The sequence below is a fragment of the Zootoca vivipara genome, chromosome 9, assembly GCF_965207765.1.
Source record: "Zootoca vivipara chromosome 9, rZooViv2.hap1.1, whole genome shotgun sequence".
Lineage (NCBI taxonomy): Eukaryota > Metazoa > Chordata > Lepidosauria > Squamata > Lacertidae > Zootoca > Zootoca vivipara.
Window position 1 is genome coordinate 45,861,669 of NC_142592.1, and position 24,757 is coordinate 45,886,425.

The 24,757-nt window shown below is 44.6% G+C and overlaps 1 protein-coding gene across 7 annotated transcripts in view; it reads right to left on the reverse strand.

The window, feature by feature from the left end:
- Nucleotides 1-2,329: 2,329 nt before the first annotated feature.
- TOM1 (target of myb1 membrane trafficking protein) overlaps nucleotides 2,330-24,757 on the reverse strand; it is a 32,483-nt gene continuing 10,055 nt past the window's right edge. For 2 of the 7 annotated variants that reach the window (XM_035126694.3, XM_088676718.1), the window contains exons 3-16: nucleotides 22,693-22,771; nucleotides 22,093-22,242; nucleotides 21,100-21,234; nucleotides 19,311-19,457; nucleotides 18,559-18,675; nucleotides 18,191-18,324; nucleotides 18,044-18,077; nucleotides 17,459-17,567; nucleotides 16,879-16,999; nucleotides 11,519-11,594; nucleotides 9,637-9,699; nucleotides 5,085-5,144; nucleotides 3,911-3,950; nucleotides 2,330-3,466 (exon numbers count right to left, since the gene is read on the reverse strand). In XM_035126694.3, the coding sequence (XP_034982585.3) occupies nucleotides 3,318-3,466; nucleotides 3,911-3,950; nucleotides 5,085-5,144; nucleotides 9,637-9,699; nucleotides 11,519-11,594; nucleotides 16,879-16,999; nucleotides 17,459-17,567; nucleotides 18,044-18,077; nucleotides 18,191-18,324; nucleotides 18,559-18,675; nucleotides 19,311-19,457; nucleotides 21,100-21,234; nucleotides 22,093-22,242; nucleotides 22,693-22,771 (1,414 nt within the window). In that variant the 3' untranslated portion in view covers nucleotides 2,330-3,317. The remainder of the gene's footprint in view (nucleotides 3,467-3,910; nucleotides 3,951-5,084; nucleotides 5,145-9,636; nucleotides 9,700-11,518; nucleotides 11,595-16,878; nucleotides 17,000-17,458; nucleotides 17,568-18,043; nucleotides 18,078-18,190; nucleotides 18,325-18,558; nucleotides 18,676-19,310; nucleotides 19,458-21,099; nucleotides 21,235-22,092; nucleotides 22,243-22,692; nucleotides 22,772-24,757) is intronic. The other 5 variants (XM_035126698.3, XM_088676720.1, XM_035126697.3 and 2 more) reach the window with 3 other exon arrangements.

Here is a 24,757-nt window from a genome sequence, read left to right on the forward strand (position 1 = left end):
CTGGTTGCTACATTTAAAGTTGGGTGTGTGCAGGACCCTCTCTTCCCCTCTGCTCACTGCTTTCCCTCTTAGTCACTCTGAGCCGGAGAGAAGTGTGATTTTGTGCCCTCTGACACACCCCTGCCCTCACTCAGGCCCATTATGTATTCTGAACTGTTACTGTTTGTTGTACAAACCAGGAGATAACCATGAGTTATATCCCAGAGACAAACCATTGCTTCTCTCCAAAAGTTTCTTTTCCAGCTAATGTACTCGTCTTTGGTGGGTGTCTGGACAAAGGACAGCGAAGGAAGGATGCTGGGTTCACATGTATCATGAAGCCATAGTTAAAACAAACTAAAGCTCGCAAGCCACCAATGACCCATGGCTTTTTATCATGGTTTGTTGCCAGTAAACAAAGCACAGTTAAACCACTGGGCACGTAACACTAAGTTATGATTTAATGAACCATGGTTTAGCATTCTGTGTGAACCGGACCATTGGATACAGCAGCAGTAGTTCTATCAACCCTGTAACAACACATCTCTGGTGCCAGAACAATGCGAGTATAGAATTGCTTTGCCCAATGTTTACAGAATCATAGAATGGTAGAGTTGGAAAGTAGCCCAACATTGGCACATCAACATTTAGGGTGAAACTTAACTGCCTTTTCATATTATCCCAATTACTGTAATCATATATTTGTACCCAAAGTATTAAATGCAAAGCTCCTAAAGGATTGCCCCTTATGTGAATGCAACCAGTGTTAGAAAACTGTAGTTACCCTCAAAAGAATGAGCCAGCTTTTCTATATTATAAAATTGCTTAATATTTCAAAATGACATTTGCAGTTTTGCTTCTGCTTTCTGAAACTTGCGCTGTGACACGTCAAGCATTGCTCAGCAGTCAAAGAGGCTACTGCTGCCTCTATTTTCTGGTAGAGCTCTTGTACCTTCAAAAATTATTTACAAGGCAGAAATAGCACAGGAGCGGTTTCCCCCAGCTTGGAGAAAGTAGTCTTAAACATTTTTAGAACATAAAAATCCTGCAATGGCTTGCCTGAAACGCAAAATAGGCACACAATCATATGCAAGGTAATCCATAAGACCAGGAAGACCAAGAACTGTAAGGAGTTGTCCAAGAACAGTATGCTGCTCTGTGCATAGTACAGCTCTGCTGACCTCTGCTGGTCTCTTTATTTTGGAAGCAAGCTCTTTTACATGGACAAAGGACAAGCAAGATTTCTGCATAGAGAAAAAGTGCGAAACTTGCCTGTCTGTCACAAGAAGTGGCAATCTTACTTGGATGTATTTCCCAGCACTTATGCATGTGGATAAGTTGTGATTGGCCAATAGCTCCTAGCATATGGTGGTGTGCCTACATATAGTGAAATAATGTGTAACATTATGTACACTCTGTACACTGATTTATTGGGTTTCCAGCTCTAAAGAGAAGTACTTTTGTGTGTGAGAAAAGTATAAAAAGATGAAGCTGCTGCCAGTGAACATTGGCTTTCCCTGAACCCTGTCCCTAAGCACTGGCGATGGTGCCTGGTGGAATGGCTTAGTGGAAGACCAGTTCCTAGAGTCATTTTAAGAGGCACTGTGGCTTGGCCCCTCCATCCCCACCACAGGGAACATCCAGTCATGAATGGAAAGCTCTGGCTGGACAGAGGCAGGACAGAAATCTTATGCTCTCCAGGCCTACAATTTTTTAAATCAGGAGTAATGGCTGATGAAAATCATGGAATACACAGAGATGGCAAAACTGGTAGCGGTGGTAAGAGTCACAAGTTTAGAATCTTTCAAGGAGGACTGGAAACCTTCTCTGGTCTATCTAAAATAAAACTTCTCATATGCAAAGTCCACAGTGGGGTTTGAAGTCTAAGAAAAAAAAAGAATAGCAGAACATATAAGAACTTTGTTTAAAAGGATGAAACTGGGTATGATGGAATTTTTAAAATGCAATTTCATGTAATTGCAATTATAAACACCGAGGTTGGGTGAGTGGGAATTCATCAATGTTGTAGAACAGGATTATAACTGTTGAGTGATGAAGTGTAACTTTGAAATGAAATAAAATAGTGAAAGTGAGAGAGAAATTATTTTTAGTTTGGATGTGATGGCTCTAGTAGTAAATACAGATGGTGTCTGATACCAGCAAGAGCACCACTGTTCCTTTCCTTCCACTGCCATCCCAGACAGGACTCTGTTGAGGATACAGAGCCACCATCTCTTCTTGCTCAGAAGCCCATAATCTTCTCCTGCTCCTCCACTTCCCCACCTTGCAAGATGGCATTTTACCCCAGGATCCAAGGCCCAAACGTCAGTGAAAGCACGCACATCTCTAGTGAAGTCAAATATTGTCTTTAATAAGGAATATAAAAGGCAAGTCTCCCAGTTACATGGAATAATTCAGTATTTCACCCCAACGAGCTCCACCCATTAACACAGTGAACGCTGTTTCCTTGGTGTGTTTTCTGATAATGCACAAAAAGTGTCCAGCCTCTGCAGCGAAGAGGGATAGCTTGTGAGGAGGAGGAGCTCTAAGGGAAGGTTATGGCAGGGAAAGAGAGATCATGATCAATGGGGGGCCGTATGAATTAATTTCAGAAGAGGCTGCCTCCTGGATGTTCCTGTTTAGGAGGCAGGAAGAACCCAGTTTTAGAAGGATTTGGTACCACTGAGAAGACATGTGCCTTCTTCCCTGTGTTGCTTCATAAGACAGGTACCTGGGCTGGCTACAGTGAACTTGCGTGTTCTCAAAGCAGTCCTTACGCAATAGGCAGTGTTATAACAGAGGCCCACTGGGGTTGTTACCCTACTCCCAAAAGTGTTCTCTGGTCATTAAAAAGGGTTTCCGCTGTTCCTGCTCAGCCAGGGGAGGGCAAAGGATGGAAAAGACATAGACGAGAGGGGAGCTGCTCGGTTTTACAACGCAGTGCAGCTGCCTATAGGGCTGGTAAGAAACTACAGATCCCACTAGCTATTTCCAGCACGGATTCTTAATAGTCTCTTCATCAGGAAAGGAACAACGAAACTGTCTTGCCCACAAAGGAGGAACCCCAAGCCCGCCGACTCACCGGGCGACCCATTTGGCAGCTCTGCAAACCCTTCCCGCTTGTTTCTCTCTTGCGCCCCCAAATGCAGCAATGCTTAATCTAACCCCAAAGCAGCCTAGAAAAGGAGGCAGGAGGAGAGGAAAGGGGGGTGGGAGAAAGGTCTCTCTTCCCCAACACTCTCTCCTTTCGCTTCCCTCCTCTCCCACCCCAAGAAAGAGGAGTGCAGTGCAGCACACAGGTCCTCTTGAAACCACAGCACACCAGTCCACAGTAGGGTTCATAAAGCAAACATCGCCTCCTCTTCTTTGTCCTTCTTCCGCGGAGGGCCAGAGCTGCTGTTGGAGGAAGGAGCTCCAGTCGGGGGACTGGGAAGTGTAGGCAGCCGTTCTGCCACTTTTGCTCGCTCTTCCAGGAACTTGTCGAACTCTGGCAAGGAAGAAGAAAAGGGAGAAGGAGGAATCAAATCAGAGTTGGAAGAGCCCTGAGCATTGCTTCTTATGTAATCGTTTCCATGGACTGGAAAATGTGTAATTCCAGATATCTTTGGAGATTGATAGTTCACATTCACTGTTCAGGGGTGCCAATTATAAACACAACACCTTCATGCAGGACATTTCTACATGAATAAACATGGAAGCAATACATCCCAACAGACCTGTGCAAGGAGAGCCACATTTTGGGATTTTTCAGAAATCCCAAAGATTGAGAAGCCATTTGCACAGATTGCTCATTCATAGAAAATGTTTTTTTTAAAATATATATATAAATGAGTAGACATGGAATCAATCAGCAGACAACATCCCATGCCTGCAAGAATTCATTGGAAACGTAACCCTCAAAGGCAGGGCACAGGGTCTGCTAGCAACTTGCCTTCGCTGGTGACTCCCTTTGGATCCACTGTGTCGTTTCCCTGAGAAAAGAGAACACAAGGAAGTGTGGAAATTATGGCAGATCATATGAAAATGTGCAGGGCTTAATTACATGGACAGAAAATTCCATTTTTATTGGGCCAGGGATCTAGTGTGTGCTTACTCACCTTGGTTTCCATCACCCATACCAGTAGAAACAGATAGCATTTTAAGGCAGAAACAGGATGACATATGAATAGCAAAAGTCTACTTCCCCAAACTACCATTTTAGTCAAACAACAGCCATTGCCTTTCAGAAAGGATGAAATGCAGCGAAATTAGTTCTACACCAACGTCAGAACAGACAAGACTCCAGGGCAGTGGAAAAAGCAGACCCTGTTTTAGCCAGTAAATGAGGAGGCTGATTCACACAACTAACTTTCCTGTGGCAGGCAGCTTCAGCTATGTTTTGCCTGCATTTTGTTCATGGCAAACTAGTTATCTGAGAATTGAAAACTCAGGTCATGTTTGGGGTTTATGATGATGTAACCCTGGACTGCGGTGTGTGGAAATGAAATGACCCATGGCAGATAGTGTGGCGATGCAAACCACACCTTAGCTCAATATACCGCAAGCATCAGGTGCTTATAGTAGTTTGCAAAGTAGTAAGAATGGGAAGGGGCATTAGAAGCAAAGGAAACTGCATAATGACATGCCAGACCACTGATGCATGTAGCTCAGTGAAGTTTGCCGCAGAGGCAGGCAATGTAGTGCCTTCCAGATGTTGTTGGACTCCAACTCCCATCAGCCCCAGCCAGCGTGGCCAATGATCAGAGATGATGTGAGTTTGAAACAACATCTGGAGGTTTCCAACAGGCATCTTCCAGCCCTACATGGAGATGCCAGGGATGTGAAACTGTGACCTTCTGATGTGCTTTACCCCTGAGCTAGGACCCCAACTCCAGAGTCAGAACACCCAAAGGCTGATTCCAGGTAGCTCTGCTGAGCATCTATTACAGATATTTAAAAATAGAAAACTGGCCTCATACCATGTCAGACCACTGGTCCATTTAACTCAGTACTGTAGATATTGACTGGTGGCAGCTCTTTGGGGTTTTAGGCTCTACCACTCACCTAATAAGTACGTTCATAATCAGCCATCACTAACAAGTATGTGCTTTGGCTATGTTACTTACCACATCAGTAGAGAGCCACTGCTCAATATCTTCCATGATGGCAGCTTGGGGGACGGGAACCTGGCAGAGAAAGAGAAAACAACAAAGAAAGGCAAAAAATGCTCTCTTAAGTGACAGCTGCTTATTTTACTCAGCACTTTTTTTAGGACCAGTATCTGATGGGAATCCATTTCTCGTACCTACGGGACCGCCTCTCCTGGTATGCCCTGCGGAGGACCTTAAGGTCCACAAATAACAATATTTTGGAGATCCCGAGCCATAAGGTGGCTAGATTGGCCTCAACTAGGGCCAGGGCCTTTTCAGTATTGGCCCCGACTTGGTGGAACGCTCTCTCACAGGAGACCAGGGCCCTGTGGGATTTGACATCTTTCCGCAGGGCCTGCAAGACGGAGCTGTTCCACCTGGCCTTTGGGTTTTGATCTGGGCCATTTTAAAATGAGGCTGCATTTTAAAACCATTTTTTAAATCTAAATTGTATTTTAATCTGCATTTTAATCAATTGTTTTTCTTTCTTTTACATTTTATTGTAACATTATTGATGTCAGACGCCCTGAGCCTGGCTCTCACTGGGGAGGGCGGGGTATAAATAAAAAATTATTATTATTATTATTTATCTAATTCCAACATCACTTGAGAATGGTTAGATGATTCTCAGGTTCACCTTTCAAATGGCCTAGGCCTACACCTGACCATGAATGACACTGATAAACAGCTACGTCACGGACTGGGTCTCATGGGGGATATCAATTAAGCAGTAGTTTCAGAAGTGACCCTCAAAGATGGCAAAGTTGTTCAGCCACAAGATCTGTCGTGCATACACAGTATTATCTAATATTATGCCACCTTGGGAAAAAGGGCAGGATATAAATAGAATAAAACCAATAGGGAAGCCCTAGCTGATTTTTAGTCTTTATTAACACAACATGAAAAAAGTTTTTATTTCGATTCTTAGCATGAAACACTAAGAAGGGGCAAGCATTTTTTTAAAATCCAGGATTAGATTTTGGTGAATTGCGACAAGCTGCCTATCACAAGCTGCAATGTATTCCAGTGAACTTCAAATACCACAGAGCAAATCCCTGTAGCCACGGCATTTCGAAAATATCAATATTGCAGTCTTTTGCATTCCTGGTCAATTCAGGACACACCATCCTGTTTTTCAAGCTTTCCTGCATAAATCTAAGAGCAGGCACCCCCAAACTTCAGCGCTCCAGATGTTTTGGCCTACAACTCCCATGATCCCTAGCTAAGAGGACCAGTGGTCAGGGATGATGGGAATTGTAGTCCAAAACATCTGGAGGGCCGAAGTTTGGGGGTGCCTGTCTAAGAGGATCGGAAACTTCTGATTTTATTGAAAGCAGCGAATTTGCACATGCTGAACCACATTCCAGTGCCACAGGGAAATGCCTCAGTGGAATTAACATTTTGCCACCACTTCCTGATGCTAATGCTGCTCAATGCTCTCTCTGCCACCACTGAAACAGGCACATCATTATTAGTGAATTGGGATGTGGCATGTCAGATCTGCTAAGGATTCTTCATTCACTTTCTCTCACCCTTCCTGTTCTTAACGGGTCCATTTCACTTTAAAGTAAAATTCAGTGAGATTGTTAAATGCAATGCTATCTGGACCCCGCCCTTCATATTGTCACTTTAGAAAATTGCTATGCTTGCACCTCCAATTTGGAGCACATCTTGGGTCTGGTGGTAAGCCCAGAATTGGTGGACTGGCATGCAAGGTCCACCTGGCCTATCCGTTAACTCCTGGCTATCTTCAGTGAATGGCATGCATTGGAGGTTGCCTTCCTGCATGTCTCAATCTTGGGTACTTGAATGTGCCTGCCCGTCTCCAGCATGCCACCTTCAAGATGCTTAAAACCATTTCGAGGAAGATAATCTCTGTTTGAGACACAGAGCAGCTAATGGCCATGACCTTCCTATGCCCTACTTGTGAACTGTCAGCAGCAGACCTCTAGTTATGGCTAGAAACCAAATGCTGGATTATCACTTTATGGACCCCGGTGGGACCCAGGAAAGCATCTCATACAATCTTAACACCCATGGAAACGTAAGGCCATGCTAAGACTATTGGACTTAGCTGAGAGGGTGAAGTTGACGTGTGCAATTAAGAGAAAAACCATTGTCAATATTTACTAAAGATTGGAAACTCCTTTGCATGAAAAAGAATTGAAGTGGATTTGCATGAGGATTGAAGAAATTATTGGTTTATAGAAAGAGGAATTGTTGGGTGTTATCCTGGAGTGGATGTCTTGAATATTTTTCTATATATAGCTGACAGACGAAAAATCAGAAGTTCTATTCTTTTCTCTTTTTCTCTCCCCTCCCTCCCTCTTTTATTTCTTTTCTTTTAAATCTATTTTTGGATTGTGTTTTTATTTAGATTAGTTTCTTGGGTATTTGATATTAACCATTGTGTATACCTTTTTCAAACTTTAATAAAATCTATTGGGGAAAAAGAAACAGAAGGCCATGCATAAATTCTTTGGTATTTTAGGTGAAGAGCTGAGCTATTGCTACTGAGCATATAACCTGTATTTGCAGTCTAACAGAATTCTGTCTTCATCCTAAACAGAAGGGAAGAGCCTGTGTGATACACTGGATTGTCTGGAATGATACTGTAATTCCAGGAAATGAGGAAGAGGTAGCTATGGTAAGGAGAAAGGCATGCTTCCTACAACGATTCCTTCCAAAATTGGACCCTGTGCTAATCCAAGTTATGGGAAGCTGCTCAAGGTGGAAAAAGTGATCTCCATAATAATGAATTTTCAAAAGTGAGGTTTCCCCTTTCACTGTGAAGAAGTGCTTCCCCCCGTCCTCGCCAGCAATCAGATGATCTCCCAGATTCAGAGGTTCTTAAATGCAATAAGGAATTTCTGCTTTAAAAAAGAGACAGAGAGAGCGCAGAGGAGAACAACTAGCAATTCCCATAGGTTACCTTAAGCAGAAGTAAAAGCAAACAGATTCTTGCTATTAAGTGTAGGAAATTTTGCTTCCAAATCAAAGAAAAAGTGTAAAAGCAAAATGTCAGACTCCATCTCACCCAAGAAAGAAAAGATCCCTTTAAAGCCATTACTCAGAGCCTGAGCTATTCTTGCCTAACCTTCCTTCCTCTGCCAAGGTAAAAGCTCTTATCTGCCCAGCCTCCATCAGACTGGTTAGCATAACTGGAGATGTGCTGAGGTTTGAGATGGAGCGGCACAATTTAAGAAAACGAAACCAAGATCTCCTTTGTCCCTAGAAGAGCTTTCCAAGACAGAGGGAAGAGAGGCATACACAAGCCAGTTGGTACAGTGTGTGGGCACACCTTGGACAAAGCATCTCAATTGGTCTTCTAATCCTGTAGCCATTTCCCTCCACCGGTTCAACTGTATATATTGAATTTGGAACCACAGAAATAAAAATGACAGACAGCCCAATACTGATCAAGTTACGAGTGTAAGTTCCCCTTGAGCTGGCTCTTATTGGGTGGCAGAATCCTGAAATGTTGGTGCTGCATGGAGGATATGGAAAATGGTGTGCCATGCATGAGCTCCCTTCTGTGATGTGGCAACCTAAGAGCTGGCCAGTAGTACTAACCCATCATCCCATAGATGTTCTCACCTGGTGGGAGAAACATCTCTAGTCTCCAGTGCAGGAGGAAAAGACAGCAACGGATCATGGGTACAAGATCCCTGGCTGAAAGAGGCTTGGGGGGGGGGGAAGGTTATACTAATAGATTCAGAGATCAGTTTTTATTCCACTAAGGCAAGAATGGAAAATCTCTAGCCTGCCAGGCCTAGGGTTGCCAGATTTCAAAAAGTAAAATCCCTGATATCCACAAAGTTGTTGAGCTTTTTAAGGAAGACCCCAAAATTTTTAAGCATTGTTGAACATCCCCCCAAATAGTGATGTTAAGCCAGGGGTAGGCAACCTCAGGCCCGTGGGCCGGATGCGGCCCAATCACCCACAGACGGTCCAGGAATCAGCGTGTTTTTACATGAGTAGAATGTGTCCTTTTATTTAAAATGGATCTCTGGGTTATTTGTGGGGCATAGGATTTCATTCTTTTTTTTCCTTTCCAAAATATAGTCCAGCCCACCACGTGGTCTGAGGGATGGTGGACCGGCCCATGGCTGAAAAAGGTTGCTGACCCCTATGTTAAGCTTTTGGAGCTGTTCCTACTGCTTTTTCATATATCCAGGTTTTCCCTTACATTTTTACGCTTTGGCAAAAATTTCCCAGCGCCATTTTTACACCCGGAAGCCAGGACATGTCAGGAGTTTTCCTGACGTATGGCAAGCCTAGCCAGGCCTCTCTTTGCTTCTGGCACTCCAGTATATGTCCCCATCCCAACCTGCATTGAACTGGCTTCATGGCCAGACTGCCATGAAGCCTTACGGACTGTGGATTTTATTACTGGGAGAGGTTGCTTGACTTCCAGCCCAGCCACATTACTTTCTCTGATGTCTGTCCCCACACACTGTTCAGCCAACACCGCACCCTTGCATAGCAGCCTCTATTTTGCTCTTCCTTGGCAGCGACACATTCTCACCATTCCTTGGCGCATCATCCAGTTTGCGATTGGGGCTCCATCAGTGGAAGCACCTGGCTCCGGCTAGTTGAGAGAGAGTTTGCTTTCAAAGCAGCTGGAAAAGGTGGGAAATGTGGGGCAGGGTAGGGAGAAATGCAGGCATCTTCCAGGATAAAGGGCTCATGAGCTCAGAAGGGAGAGCAGCCCCCCCCTCCTACAAATTAAAGAGAGCTGGGAAATTTCCTTCCTCCTTCCCATTTTTGTTGAGACACAAACAGAGTGAGGGAGAACCCCCCCAACCGAGCTCATGGCTTATGACCATAAAGATATAGTTGCATTGCCTCCGGGGACGGAAAGGTGTGCAAACCCTAAACCAGTTTCTTTCCCTATGGATGGGAAGGTCTGAGTTGAAGAAGGATGGCCTGCAAGCCTTCTAACCCAGACCTTGAAAACAAGCAGGATTTTAAAGCCTGTGTGATCATAGTTAGTCCAACCTCATATACTTAACAATGCATCGGGCCCAGGGGCTAATCCAGCTGCATTCCTTGCCAGACTGCTCCACACCCTTCTCAAGTGGCTTTGCCTGGCTAGAATGTCCCATTGGACTATAATAATATCTCTTGACAGAGAGACAAGAAAGAGAAAAGAAACCTCTAATTTTGTGCGGCTGGAATGTAGCCTACAATATGATGGCACAAGTCATATCCTTTGCTCTGCCCACCTTGCCTCTGGTCTCACCACTGCAAGTCCATCCCATCACTGGCTTGTGGCCCCTAGAAGGTTCTTAAGATGGAATGTAGCATTTGGACTGAAAAAGGCTCCCCACCTCTGTATTAGCCCCTGGATGGATCCCCTAGACATTACATATACACACAACCTCTTTTTACTGTATTTTTGTGATTTTAAAATGATTATTTAGTTGCAGGTTTTTAAGGGTTTTACATCTTGCATTTTGATAGCTGCTACTAACTTGTTACAGCTCAGAACCATAATACACATCAGCAGTAACTGAAAATGACTGTAGTATTACTGAATTATTATTATTTTTACTTTTTCGTCTTATTGATCGAGAATTGTTTCAAAACGTTACTATTTCTCCGTATATACTGAATTCTTAAATAAACTGCTTGATATGCTGATGCTTGCTTGCTTGTTGTTGTTGATGCTTTGTGCTGTGCAATTAGGTACTTATGATTTAATAGTGTGCAGTTGCATGCTCTGCCACTACCGCTGTGGGGACAGGGGAGATGTGTGAGTCCATGTTTAGGTGTTAATGAGATAGGAAAATACACGAAACTATGTAATTAACCTCCAAAGCTGCTCTGATGAACTGAGTGAGCAATGACCTAGGTCAGGAACTGGCGTGGGGGGAGGGGAGAAGAACGATCCCCCTCCGGTCCGCATACCGGCACGTCCCTTGCCCTGTCCCGAAGGTGATTTACGACCTGAGGCTGGTGAGCTCTCAGGCACGCGTAGCAGAATACTCACAGAGATATTAAGCACCGTGTAGAGCCACTAGGTGTGCACTAAACTACTTTATTGCTAAGTCTAGAAACGACAGAAAGCAAACAGGTCTTCTCATGTCCGAGAGAAGAGCAGGGAAAAAACCAGTGGCAGGAAACAGAATACAAACATCCGTCTCCCGTGACTCCAGCAGTCCTTCTGCTGAAAACATAAACACAGTCTTGTGACCGTCCAATAGCTGCGCGGTGAGACAACAGAAACCTAACACTACTCCCACTAGCTCCAGCCAGTCAGGAATTTTGGGAGTTGTCGTCCCCCCGAAAGCCTCATACGGAGGGCACCATGGTATACATGGACCTACAGCTGATGTCTTGGGAAGGCAGGGGGCTAATCTTTTACACAGAGTGGTCATGGAATACCTTTATAGTTAGCAACTCACCGCTGCTGTGTTCTGTTGCCGGGCATCCAAGGCTCCAGCTAGTCCTTGCCTGGCCAGAGGGTCTTCATATTTCACCCTGGAAGAGAGAAACAGGTCAAAGAGAGGAAAAACCAAGCGGAGAAGCTACTGAAGGTTATGGCATCATCTTTGAAACTAGATATAGAAAATGGATATGCTTCGGGGTCCTGCTTTTGCTAGGTAGACAGGATTGTTTACATCCTTTGTCATAAGGAAGAACGACTGAAATTTGGTGAACGTCAACCTACACACTCTCTCATTGACAGCAGGGCCAAGCTGGGATAATTTCTGTGAAAATGTTAATATTCAAAGCACTCTTACTAACCATTCAGCATTTTTTTCAGGCTGGATGTACATGTGCTAACAAAGAGGCCCAATGGGCTAGGATAGTCTAAGTTAGTCATTATATGAAGCACTGACTTATTTCTAAATGGACACTCTTTGCCCTTCGTGACATAAGCTCATAGCCCAATTGGATCAATCGCAGCACCGTGATGTCATCGGGTCTAATATGTGATGCCGATTGGGTGGGATCACTTGAGGATGGAACGAAACAGAGAAAGAAACAAAGAGCACCAGGGCAAGAGCAGGGGAGTGGTGGTGAATAGTCACAGACAGCCATGGAGAAGTTTATAGCATTATAAAAGGTTTTCAGGTTCCAGGGGGTGGAAGCTGGACATTGCCCGTTTTGAAGTGGGTCTGAACCAGCCAAACATGGCTCAGTTGTACTTAGGAATCCCAACAAATGTGACGATTATCTATTTGGCTGCCAGGAGTGCTCAAATAAATGCATGAAAAAGTGAGCAATGCAATTTATAAACAAATACTAAACAAATCCATGCAAGGCAGGTTAGTCTGAGAACCAGTGACTTGCCCAAATGTGAGCATTATGGCTGAACAGTGGATGCTAGCATGGCTCATCTATATCTTCACCCAAAGCTTTTGCTATTATACTACCTTAGCTCACACACATATATATGCATAGTTAGAGATCCCACTGAAACAGGGACAAGCCCTAAAGCTGCACCAATATTCCATGAGTTTTGGGAGAGTTTATTGTGGATTTTGCAACATGACCTAGCACTGTGCCAGCCTTGGTCCTGGTGTCAAACCCAAGCTCACCCATGTACTAAGAGGTTCTAGGCAAACCCTTTCTCTCCATCTCAACCTGTAACATAAAGAGGGACTGCCCTCGAGGGTTTGAAGGAAGGTAAAATGATATAAGGAAATGTGTCTATCACACACCTTAGAGATAGGCTATAGAGATTATCCCATATAGGCATACTAGCATTCTCAGACCATACACAACTCCTTCATTGCTAATATACACCACACATCTAGAGTTGTGTGTAGAAGTAAGTTAATAATAATAATAATAATAATAATAATAAGTAATAATAATTTAAAAAGAACATTTTGTGCCCAGACATTCCAAATTCTGGACCAAGAAAATTTCTGCACTCTATATTGTTCAAATGAAGTACATATGCATAATTTCTCTTATTTTGTACAACAGATGCTGTGATCTTTACAATCTTGCATGATTTAGTCTGGTATTGCTAATTATGAGTGGAGTCAAGGAAATATGGTGGACACTGAAGCTTTAACCCAACCACCTCTCCACCTCCTGAGATTTCTGCAAACATTGCCTCCACGCTTTCAAGCAGAGCTTTTAAGACACAGGGACTAGAAAACTGCCATTTATATATTAAAAGGGGAAAAAAGAGAAAGCTGGGATTCTCAGAAAACTAAATTCTGCACTCATTGTCCCATTCTGCACTTTTTCTATGCTACTGCAGAACTGTGACATGCATATAAACCTGGATGCACTTCTGTTCTACCTAAGCACATGCCCTTAAAATACATTCTACATCCCTCCACATTTCTATTTTGTTTTGGGAGAGACAGTGGGCAAACTTATGCAGTGCAGATGGGCTTGGACAGACGTAACTGTTTCTGATTAATCAGTGCATGCACAGCTACAACAATACCTCTGCACTCAAATATCATGACTGCCCCATTTCCTGCGAGAAATACCTTCAGTTTCAAGACCACCCCGCCAACCCTTTGCCCTCACCCTCCAATCTATGCAGATTATTTCTTACACAAGAAGGCCAAAGTTTCCTTGGGCGATGATATCCCAGTGGTGACTTCCCCCAAGCCATGTCTTTGTCCCTCCCATGGTCACCGGGAACTGTTCCCTGCTGGAGCCAAGGGGTTGGGCCACTTTTGCTCAAACTTTTCAAAAAAGAGCTTGTCCGTGAAAGGCCCGCTGTGCACAATGGCGTCAAGAATGAAGTAGAGTGCCACCACCATGCCACTGATGAGGCAGAAGGGCAAGAAGGGTTTGAGGTGCTGCCAGAAAGTCTGCAGACAGATGTTCATGGGGCTCTGGGAAGACACACGAGCTAGCTGTGGTGGTTGCCCACAAAAGGGGTCTCGGTCTGGAAGTGAAGTCGCAGGAAGGGAGGGGAAAAAAGGCACAGGAGAGCATGAGGGGCTGTAGAAGAGACAGTCCTGAGATGGCTTGCTGGCAAGAAAAGTAGGAGGCAGATAGTCCAGCTGGGAGAAAGAGGAATAAATAGAAGGAGCCTCTTTATTGGAAAGATCACACTCGTCACAGGAGGATCAGGTTTTGCTGGAGAAGTTAACAGTGCTCAGTTCCAGGGTTGGGAGGAGAGTGGCCGGAGGGTGCGCCAAGAGGTTGGGTTTCAGCATAAGATCAGCTGCTTCCAGCCTTCTCGCTCTCTGCCTTGTTTCTGCACCATTCGACTGCACTCCGCACTCAGCAAACCATTTGCTGAGAACAATATTCGGACAGCCTGGTACACAGGCTCACAGCATCCTCCTCCCTGTGTCTGGTGTGCTTCCATCAGTTGGTGAACTCGGCTGGCTCTTTGCGAGGGCAATCTGTGAGTCAAGAATTATAAGCCCTTTCAGCGGCAGAAAGAGCTGCAGCAGCGGCAATTAGAAGGATGCTGGCTCGCAGCCCGGTTTGCTAAGTGTTTGGGGTGGAGTGCATTTCGTGCCCAAGCGTAACCGCACATGCCCAAAACAAACATCTGTTTCTACAATCAGTAGGGGTCACTGAAAGGCTTCTTGCAGGTTTGCATTACCGAGCCTAGGACTTTTCCCTCAGACACATCTGTGGGTTTTGGAACTACAAGGCCGAATTTGCCGAGTACAATGGAAAGACCAGATCTTCCACACCTAAGTCCTCTACAGAATAACCATGCTTAGCATTATATAGTACTTCCTGAGCACGCAGAGTGCTCTGCATAATTTTAACCAGAAATCCTTCAAGCAGCCAACCTGAAAGATAGGTCGTAATTATAACCAGCCCCATATTGCAGATTTGGGATGGAGGGGGAAAGGGAGGCTGTGAGAATAGTGGCTGCCCTGAAGCCAACTGGTGAATTCATGGCTGAGGTGAAATTGACCTCAGGAACTTCCTCGTAGAGTTTAGCTGAAGCGTCAGGCTCATCCTATTTGCGGGAAGTAAAGGAGATGGGGAATGTTTCAAGCCAAGATCCACTCAGTAGTCACTGGCCATCAATTCCTCGTCCCCTTGATGTTATACACCATGATGCCCTGTTGCACAGGGGGAGCATTCTGGGGAAAACATTTGATGGCCCTTCTTCCCAGAAACCCCCACAGCTCAATGGTACATCATGGTATAGCATGTGAAGAGGCTTCTGGGGGGAAAAGACTGTGGCTGTCAGAAGGAACACTGATTGCTCCAGCTGTTACTGCCATGTGGTGACTGTGAAATAAGGCATAAGGATGTGAACAGAAGGATGTGAATCCTTGAAATTGTCTCCCAAGTTCCACAAAAAGTTTTCATTGGAGACCTTTTGGCCTACTCTTACATTTTGGCTCTCAAGAAATCTAGATCATTGTAACTGGGACAGCAGGAGCAAACAAGGTATGTGACTAAAGATACAGATAATGTATGGTGCAGGGGAAAGTAAACCTCCTCTTTACAGGAATATTCATTCCCTGCTTTAACCCCCCCCCCCCAAAAAAAATAGTTCAAGTCATTTTTGCAGGTGTGAGATTTGTTTTCAAAACTAAGGAGAAAAGGGAGATTCCAAAATCTAGAGACTTTCACTCTAGGTTACCCCAGAGAATTTTTTAAAATGCATTTATTTACTTAGTACCGCAATAGCTATTTCCCTCTGGGGACTGTACAAGAAAATACTAAAGCAAAATATAAAAATCATATGAATTCTGTAATGGAAAGAAGCAATGCTAAGTACAGTAGGTGCATTAGAAGAAGAGGTTTCTCTCCTTTTCCAGGCTACAAGCATGGGCCACCATAAGAAACAAAATACAAGTATTGGGTATAGGTGTTGTTTACTCTCCTGGAGTATTCTCTGCAGCACTGACACACAGTTCTGCTCTCCATTTGGCCCACGCTGTTAACAATAAATTATCCATTTCACTGCTGCTAAAATTACTGGAAGCCATTAAAGAATGACAACAAGAAAAAAAAGAGTAGTGGAGAGAGTTAAATGCTAATGAAAATTCAAGTCTGCCTTTATTAGTTCTGGTGGGGATGGAAAACAGCAGCAATAAACAAAACAAAAACAAATCCGTCTCCTAAAAGACCAGGGTTTTAAACAGTACAGACAGTCTGCTCTTGAAATCTGGAACTCCACCACCAAAGAACATTCAGACTGGAAAATCAAAGGTGGGTGTGATGTTGGAAGACTCACTCCTGCGCTACAAGCAACCATGCAAAAGGGAAATGGAAGCCGGCAAAAGAGCAGGGACAAACATGTAGGCTTTTTCCTATCCAGAAAAACTGGGCATGAGCAGGGCTGAGCCAACAGAGTTTGGAAAACAAAATATCTAACAGCGATTCACTGAAAATAGAAACTATTTGTCCCCAAAGGACTCTGTGCTGGCACTCAAGTCCCTAGGGGGCTTCAACGACACATGCTGAGTACAAGCTTGTTTGTTTCGTATCTCTTATTAAACATACTATTCATCCGACAAGCACCCTTGATTTCAGTTTTTCCTTTTCCTACTTGTGATACACTAGAATTTAGGGCTTATCCATTTGCTTAAGCACATGGAAAAAATATCAAGGGGCAGAGGGCCATAGTTTCTAGCAAGATAAGTCCTGCATTTGAAAAAATAAAATAAAAATTCTGCATGGATATAAATCATATTTTGCACCAAAAGCCAAATTCCTCTTTTCCTATACATTATGCAAACCTGCATAACTTCTCTTGTTTTGGGTATGAATGAATGAACATTCATTCTTAAGCCTGAACAGCCAGCATGCAACTCTTGTATACAACACCTAATTTGCCACAGCAGGTGCTGTCACTTACTCTTTGCGCTGATCGGCCAAGTTGCTGCCTCGGGTCAGTGCAAACATGTCAAACTCTTCCTCCAGCTTGCCAGAATTGTTGAGGGACTGCAGTCCTGCACTGACGCTGCCGGAACCCAGATCTGCAAGGTGTAAAAAGTCAGGAACAAGGTAACATCTAACGCACGTTCCGATCCGCAAAGCATAATGTGATAATACGTACCTGTCTGAAAATAGGATCACAGGAGGTTTCATTACTTTTTGCCGGAAAGGATAATTTTACGAAGGGTTGCATGCGCCATGCCTCCTCTGTAAGCCACCTCTCCCCTCCCTCCAACCCCCCCCCCAAGTGCTGCTATCAGGGTAAGTTATGAACATCTGCATACGTTTGCTGCATACGTTTGCTGCTCGACATGACTGATTCTGCTACCTTATATTAAATTAATTCTGAAGTTTGTAAAGCAAGGACTGAGGGAACATAAAGAAGAAAAGATACAGAAGCTAGAAGACAGGTGAGCTAGTGGCTCCCAGAATCATGGGGCTGGGGGTAGGGGGCAGAAAAGGGAACCACACAGCAGAAGGGAAACAGGTAAGTTACTCACTCATTTCTGCAAGCTGAGATGAAAGCGTGGAGGCGGCTTCTGGGCTTTTTTCTACTGCTTTAGGTCCCACATCAACCAAATTGCTTGCATTTTCTGCATTGCTTAGCTGCTTTAAAGAGACAGAAAGTTTGCTTCATTATTTTGAAACTATTCTCACAGCATTTCTAACCAACAGCAACAACAGCAACAACAATAAAATTATCCTTATTTATTACTTATACCCCACCCATCTGGCCGAGCCTCCCCAACATGGTTCTGCTTCAGGAGGCCATGAGTTTTGAATAACTGAGGAAATCTAAGACACCATTCATCACCCAAAATAGTCTGAGAAATTTGGAAATAATGGAATCAGCCTCACCAAGAATAAGACAAAATATCTGACTCCACCACACTGAGGACTATTTTACCCTTCTAAGAAACATGAATAATAATAATAATAATAATAATAATAATAATAATAATAATAATAATAATATATTTACACCCCACCCATCTGGCTGGGTTTCCCCAGCCACTCTGGGCGGCTTTCAACAGAGCATCAAAAACCTTGTTAGCATGCATTAAAAGGAAGGAACACTCATTCACCTTAGCAGGCTGGCCAGATCGGAGCCGTTCGAACCTATGAGAAAGAGAGAGGTGAGCAGATGGGCTCAGGTGGAAGGCTTACACAAGCTGTTTTGCTTGCAAGGAGGTGAGGGCAGGGGAACGAGCAGGGGAGGGGCGTGGGAATACCGTTCGTGGCGCAGGAAAATGTTGTTGAGGTTGTCATTGACAATGAGCAGCTCCTCTGTTAGCTGTTCATTGAGGATGCGGGGGATCAGCTCCAGCACACGCTGCTGCATCGCTTTACATGTCCGGTTCAGTTCCTACCCGCGGTAAGAAAACGTACATTGTGAAAACTGAACCAAAAAGCCTAGGTTAACAAGTGGCAGCTAGTAACCAGCCCGGGCTAAAAATCCGTTCCTATTGCTCAAGTCACTGGCACGATGGGTTATTTTTGTCGGCATAAGCTAAGCCCACCTCAGCACTTGCTGGCCCGAACCAAATTAAGTCCTTACTCACAGCAGCAGAAGCAAACTTGTGTTTTAGCCGCTTCCTACCTGGAGCAGGTCAAGGTCGGAGGTTTCAGCTTGTCCTGGCACAAGCTCTGTGAGCATCTCAGACATCACTTTCACATTCCCATTCACCACTTCCAACTCGCTGCGTAGTTTCCCAATCTGAAAGCACAAACGCCCACCCATTAAGTCCAGCTGGGCTTTCCACTCTCAAGAGAAGGACGAAGGAAATTACCTTGTATTATCAGACAACTGATTGACCTAGCCCAGTACGATCTGATCTCTCCAGAGACAGGTTTTCCCCCATCCTGCTGCCTGTGACGTATATCTGTGTATACATACGCACGTGTGTGTGTGTGTGTGTGTGTGTGTGTGTGTGTTAGGACCTGGCCATACCCTTGCTAAACAAATGAGACCTCTGGCAGTGCTCCTTCAGGCACATTTTCATTACTGTTGTAACTGTGGAACTTGCAACCATGGAAGAACCGGGGTTCCTTTTAATGAAATAGTCTTTTCTCCATATGAGGAATTGAATGGCTTGTGGAACTCGGGGGGGGGGGGAACCCCCAAGCTGGATGTATTGGAACAACATCACTACACTGTAGAGATGGAAAGACCTAGAAAAATTGGGAAAGTGTGTGGAATATTCAAACTAAATCAAACTGTGGTGTGTGTTTTTTCAATTTTCCTGGGAAAAAATGGCTTTGGGGAAAAACAGGTCCCACCCCCCAATTTTCCCATTCCCACCCACCCCCTTCCAGGCCTTCCCATCTCTATTACGCTGAAGTTGAACCTACCTGGTCTGGTGTCGGTGTGATGGGGGCATCTGCGGTGGCCCCTGGAGAGACAGGGAGAGAGACAGGATGCAGAATAGACTCTATTGCTTGAGGAGAGTCTGCTGCTGGTGAATTCCCTCCGGTAGGGGAGCCCGAGGTATATACGGTCTAGAGAGGAATCCGTAAAATAAAAGAGAAAGCGGTTCAGTAAGAGCTGAAAAAAGCAAAGGATATTTATTTTTATTCCAACTCTATTAATTCACCCAGCAATGTTCTACGGCAGGCATCCCCAAACTGCGGCCCTCCAGATGTTTTGGCCTACAACTCCCACGATCTCTAGCTAACAGGACCAGTCGTCAGGGATGATGGGAATTGTAGTCCGAAACATCTGGAGGGCCAAAGTTTGGGGATGCCTGTTCTATGGTGTTTTCTACTTTCTTTGGTGTTCCTCCGAGTAATTTGTTTATTAATTACATTTATATGGCACCTTTTTCTTCCAAGGAGCTCAAGGTAGTATACATGGTTCTCCTCCCCATTTCATGCATGCAACAACCGTGTGAGGTGGGTTAGGCCAAGAGATGGTGACTGGCCCAAGGTCACCCAGTGAGCTTCAGGGCTGAGTGGGGATTCGAACCCTGCTCTCCCAGGTCCTAGTCCAACACTCTAGCCATTACGCCACAATGGCTTTCCAGTAACGAGCTGGACATGAAGCCCACCAACCTCCTTACATTCTCTGGGCTGACCGTTAATCCTCCTCTATGGATTCCAAAACAGACTGCCCTCACTGAGACGCACCCCAGCCACAGGTCCCAATGAGCTGGCGGAAACTAGGTTTTCGTCTCCGTATGTGCAGTGAGGACTCTAGTAAGCTTCAATGTACTGCTTGCTTTTTAAAATTGAAGAGACTGAATTAGGTCTTGTACTAATGGAGAAACGGCTGAAAATATACTAGGGTCAAACCTTTCAGGCCAGCTTTTCTTCACCATTGTGAAGTAGGAAACCACTTCAGACAAATCCAAATGTTTCCAATAATCCAAATGTTGCTGTATCTTATAAAATAGCGAATAAACCTATCTGTATTATATCTGAATGCAACAGCAGTGCATACATTATTGCTGAAAATGCAGGGAACATTCAAATTTTTTACACTTTATCTTGAACACAGAATCTGGACTCTCAGTTTGTTCCACTTCTGCAAATGCCTTTCCCTATGGTTCTTCACTCTTCACATTTGACTGGCTTTGTATTTAAGCCCTTCCAGGGCAGTCTCGAGCAGGTTGGGCGCCCTGGCGCTGAGGGGCGGAGATCGCTCTGGCGCCCCACCCTTGCAGGGCGCAGCATGGTTTCCGCGTGGCTTTGCCATGCAGCGCCCTGCCTACCGGCCCGGCGCCCTGGCGCACTGCGCCACCGGGGCTCTACCTAGAGCTGGCCCTGAGCCCTTCCCTCGTCGCCATAGACAAGAAGCAACAGCATGCAGGCGAGTGCTTGGGATTCCATGCAGGCTTGTGAACTGGATGGCGGAGAAGGTGGGGGCAGTAGCTCACTGCATCTCTCCCCCAAGCATGAAAACTAAGTGGGCTGCCAAAGGAGAGAGGGAACCCCCCCTCCTCTGTCCCTAGAACAGAACTGCAGCAGGCTGGTGCAAGAGGAATGGAGCTCTCTGCCTCTCTTTTGCCACCCCCTAGCAAGCTAGTAAATATGCTTGCAGGCTAGTAACTTTTGTGGAGTTATTTGCAAGGCTGCCTTATGCTCTTTCAGGAGCTACGGGCTTAAAAAGACCCTCGTGATGAAAGGAAAGTGTTAACCTTACCCTTTGCGGTGTATGGATGGGTGAGAGCATATCGAGATCAGTCATGGGAAACTCCAAGCCTTTCCTCCTCAGGTCCTCATAAACAGCCACAACTCCTGTCAGGTCTGGTGTACTACGGAATGCATCTGCCCAGGACTGCAGAGACAGAAAACAGGTCTCATAATCTGTCTTCCCTTTCTTAAATTCTCATGGGGGAGAAGAGCAGGGTGTGTTATTGCTAAGACTCTGTAAGAGCACAGAAAAATTGCATAATGTGGTATCGGGAGCAGGATTCAAGTTTCCTGAAAATCTCTGCTTTATTTGTTTATTTAGCTTCTAGGCCTTATGGCTTCAAATATATGGATTAAAAAATGTGTCAACTATGTCAGCTGAAACTTCAGCAGTGGCTGAATAATGTTTGGTAGCTGAAAGCAGGCTTCAGTGCCCTGTCTGCCTTCTTCTTCCTCCTACCTTCCTTCGTCCGACGCAGGGATACATTATGCAAAACAGCATATGCTGCAGAACACATTATGCAAATGAGATAAAATTATATTATGCAAATTGAATCTCTCTCTCTCTCTCTCTCTGTGTGTGTGTGTTGCAGAATTCAACTTTTCTGGACTGAGGATTTGGATTGTAAAGAGTGTAATTTTTTACTTTTTAAGAAACAGAATACACTCAGACCTGAAAAAAACCTGGGTGTGTGCCTCAGCCCAGGTTCAGACTCAAAATAACTATATATATTGTGGGGCTCACGTTTTAATTCTGTGTCACTGTTCGCATGCAGCATGGTAGGGGCAGACACTGTGCTAGAGAGATTAATGCACAAAGTAGCACCTTGCCATACTTATATAATAATAATTTAATAATTTATTATTTATACCCCGCCCATCTGGGGTATACTTACGTCTGAACTGACATCCTTTGCTCCCTTCTGTTTCATTTGCTGGGAGTTATTTGCCCGCGAAGGAAGGCAACTGTGCACACTTGTTGCAACTCATCTCATGCACTCACCTGTATGAGGGTCAGCACCTTGTCATGTACAATGGCCGGAGGGTTGTTTTTGGGAAGAATAGTTCGCACCAGCACACCTTCCACAAAATCCTGGCTAGCAATCAGCGTGTGGAAGCGGTGGCCACAGTTTTTGACACATGTTTCAAGGACCTGTAGAACCAAATAAGATCTCAGTGAAGGTGTTTTAGGTCCTCCTTCCCATGCAATCCCAACTGGAAATATCAGTATATCCACTGCAAATGTTCCAAGTGGCAGGCAGGCATAAGGATATGTTTCGGTACCCAGGGTATTTCCACTTGCTTTTGACTAAATCAAACACGCACAACATATTTTTGTAGTCTTTTGGCGCTTCCCCACTGCTTAATCCAAGATTTAACATCCCCGCTCAAAGGTTTTTATTTTATTTTATATACCTTCAGACTATCTCTGTCATTGATTTAACTACTGAACTAAACAGAATCAAATGATTATAATGGCACCCTGCCCTAAAACTCCCCCTGAAACAGATGGCAAGAAGCAAATGCAGAAGGCTGCTGGGTCGGTGGGTGGGAAGAAATTGATGGGTTCTTGTGCTTCTTGAGAAAGGGGCATCATACTCACTGTCAAAGCCAGCATCACCTCATGGAAGTTCTTATTCCCCACAATCCTTTTCTTTATGGCTCGGAAAGCATCTTTGGGGCTAAGAGCAGAAGAAACAAGATTACAAAAGATTGGAACAGAGACAAAATATGCAGCTGGAATTTGCCAGGCCATAAGGTTTCATCAGTTTTGTTCCTCAGTCACTACTGTTAAGAAGCCTACCCAATTCAACCAGCCAATCGAGGATGCTACGCTAGCCATTCCCACAATATCAGTACAGTATCTTATCCCCAAAGTGTATTTGCTTGAATTAGAGGCAGAAATGCAGATGTCAACAGGAACAAGAACGGCAAAGAATGCAAAGAGCAAGATACAGAGAGGTATAGAAATTTAATACAAATTAAGTAACTAAAAGATGTTCAAGGGAAAGTGTTATTCATGAAACATGTCCAGGTAAAGTCCTATATTGTTGTCTCCTACAGAATGAAATGAAAGAGTCATATCATATAGCATGCCAGAAAGGGACAGCTCTTGGGCAAAATCAGAGAAGAACATAAACAGCCCGCCTACTGAAGAATATCCTGTTTCAAAGAGCACATTCGTTTTGCAAGCTTGAGATCCATTCCACCAGTGGCTTTAAAGGAGTAATTGTGAACAGAAGATGAAGATGAAGAATTCAGAAAGCAAGACATACAAACCAAACAACCGTTATTTATTTTGGCATGTCTTGCTTTCTTGACACTTTACAAGCTTTCTGGATGAAACCCAAAACTTCAGCAACACCTAACAAACTTTTCAACACAGGGCACTGTGTTGTGGGGTGGGGCTTTTTTGGCAGGAGTGGGGGCAGAAGGTGGAACGAGATGCATTGTAGTATAGAGAAAGAGAAGCAGAAGACAAATGTAACCATGCTAGGAGGCAGTGGATTTTGAGAGCAGTTAATGATGTTTGGGGGCTACCCAGTGGTAATCGAACCCCAACTGCTGTGCTGTTGCCTGGTAGTGCTGCCAGAGGACTCGTGGTTGTGGCGAGGGGGTGAACCAGCAGCTTGCAGCTTGCTGGGGGTCCCCCCCCAAACCTGGAACTAGTCAGGAATAGGATTACTAGCCTTCACCAGGCAGAGGGCCTTCTCGGTAGTGGCGCCCGCCCTGTGGAATGTCCTCCCATCAGATGTCAAGGAAATAAACAACTATCTGACTTTTAGAAGACATCTGAAGGCAGCCCTGTTTAGGGAAGTTTTTAATGTTTGATGTTTTATTCTGTTTTTAATGTTCTGTTGGGAGCCGCCCCGGGTAGCTGGGGAAACCCAGCCAGATGGGCGTGGTATAAATAACAAATTATTATTATTATTATTAACATCACCAATGACACTTAGCATATTAAAAGGGCTTCACAATATTTATCCCGCTAACAAAAATTAAACCAATGAACCTTGCATCTCCCGAAAACAAATAAAGGCAAACAACCGCCCATGGAATAGACCACATCATCAGATGCACATCTTTTACTCTCACAACAAAAGATGGGGATTCAGTAGCCTCAGATAGGTCCCAAGCCCACAGCTAAGCTAGGATGCAAATCCATTTCCCCCCAATGTCCAAGTAAAATATGGAACCTACTAGAACAGACCCAATGAGCCACAATGGTATTGTATGAAAAACAAAAGTGTGTGTGAGTGAGTCATGCTGGGCTCATGGTGGGACAAAGGCCTAGGGTTGGAACAGACATAGGGGCTCCAAGGCGGGCGCGAGGAGATACAGCTGACAGAAACAGGACAATGCAGCCCGAAGCCATACCACGTTGCAATAATGAAAAGAACAAGACGGCTTCCTTTATTTTCTGTATGGGGAGATATCTGCAGCCACGTAAGCACTGAGCTGCATTCCATAGAGGCACCACTCCTATTGCATGTTGTTCTTGCCCTTCCTGAGGTCGCCAGCGAGCCCACTGAGAGTTATTTATAGTGTTCAGCATGGATGGGTTTGGCATTCCTCAGATTTCTGGATGCCTCAAAGCTGGGTTGTTCAGGGTATGTGCATGAGAGAGACAAAAGATTGGCAGGGGGAAATTGGAATTGGAAACTTCA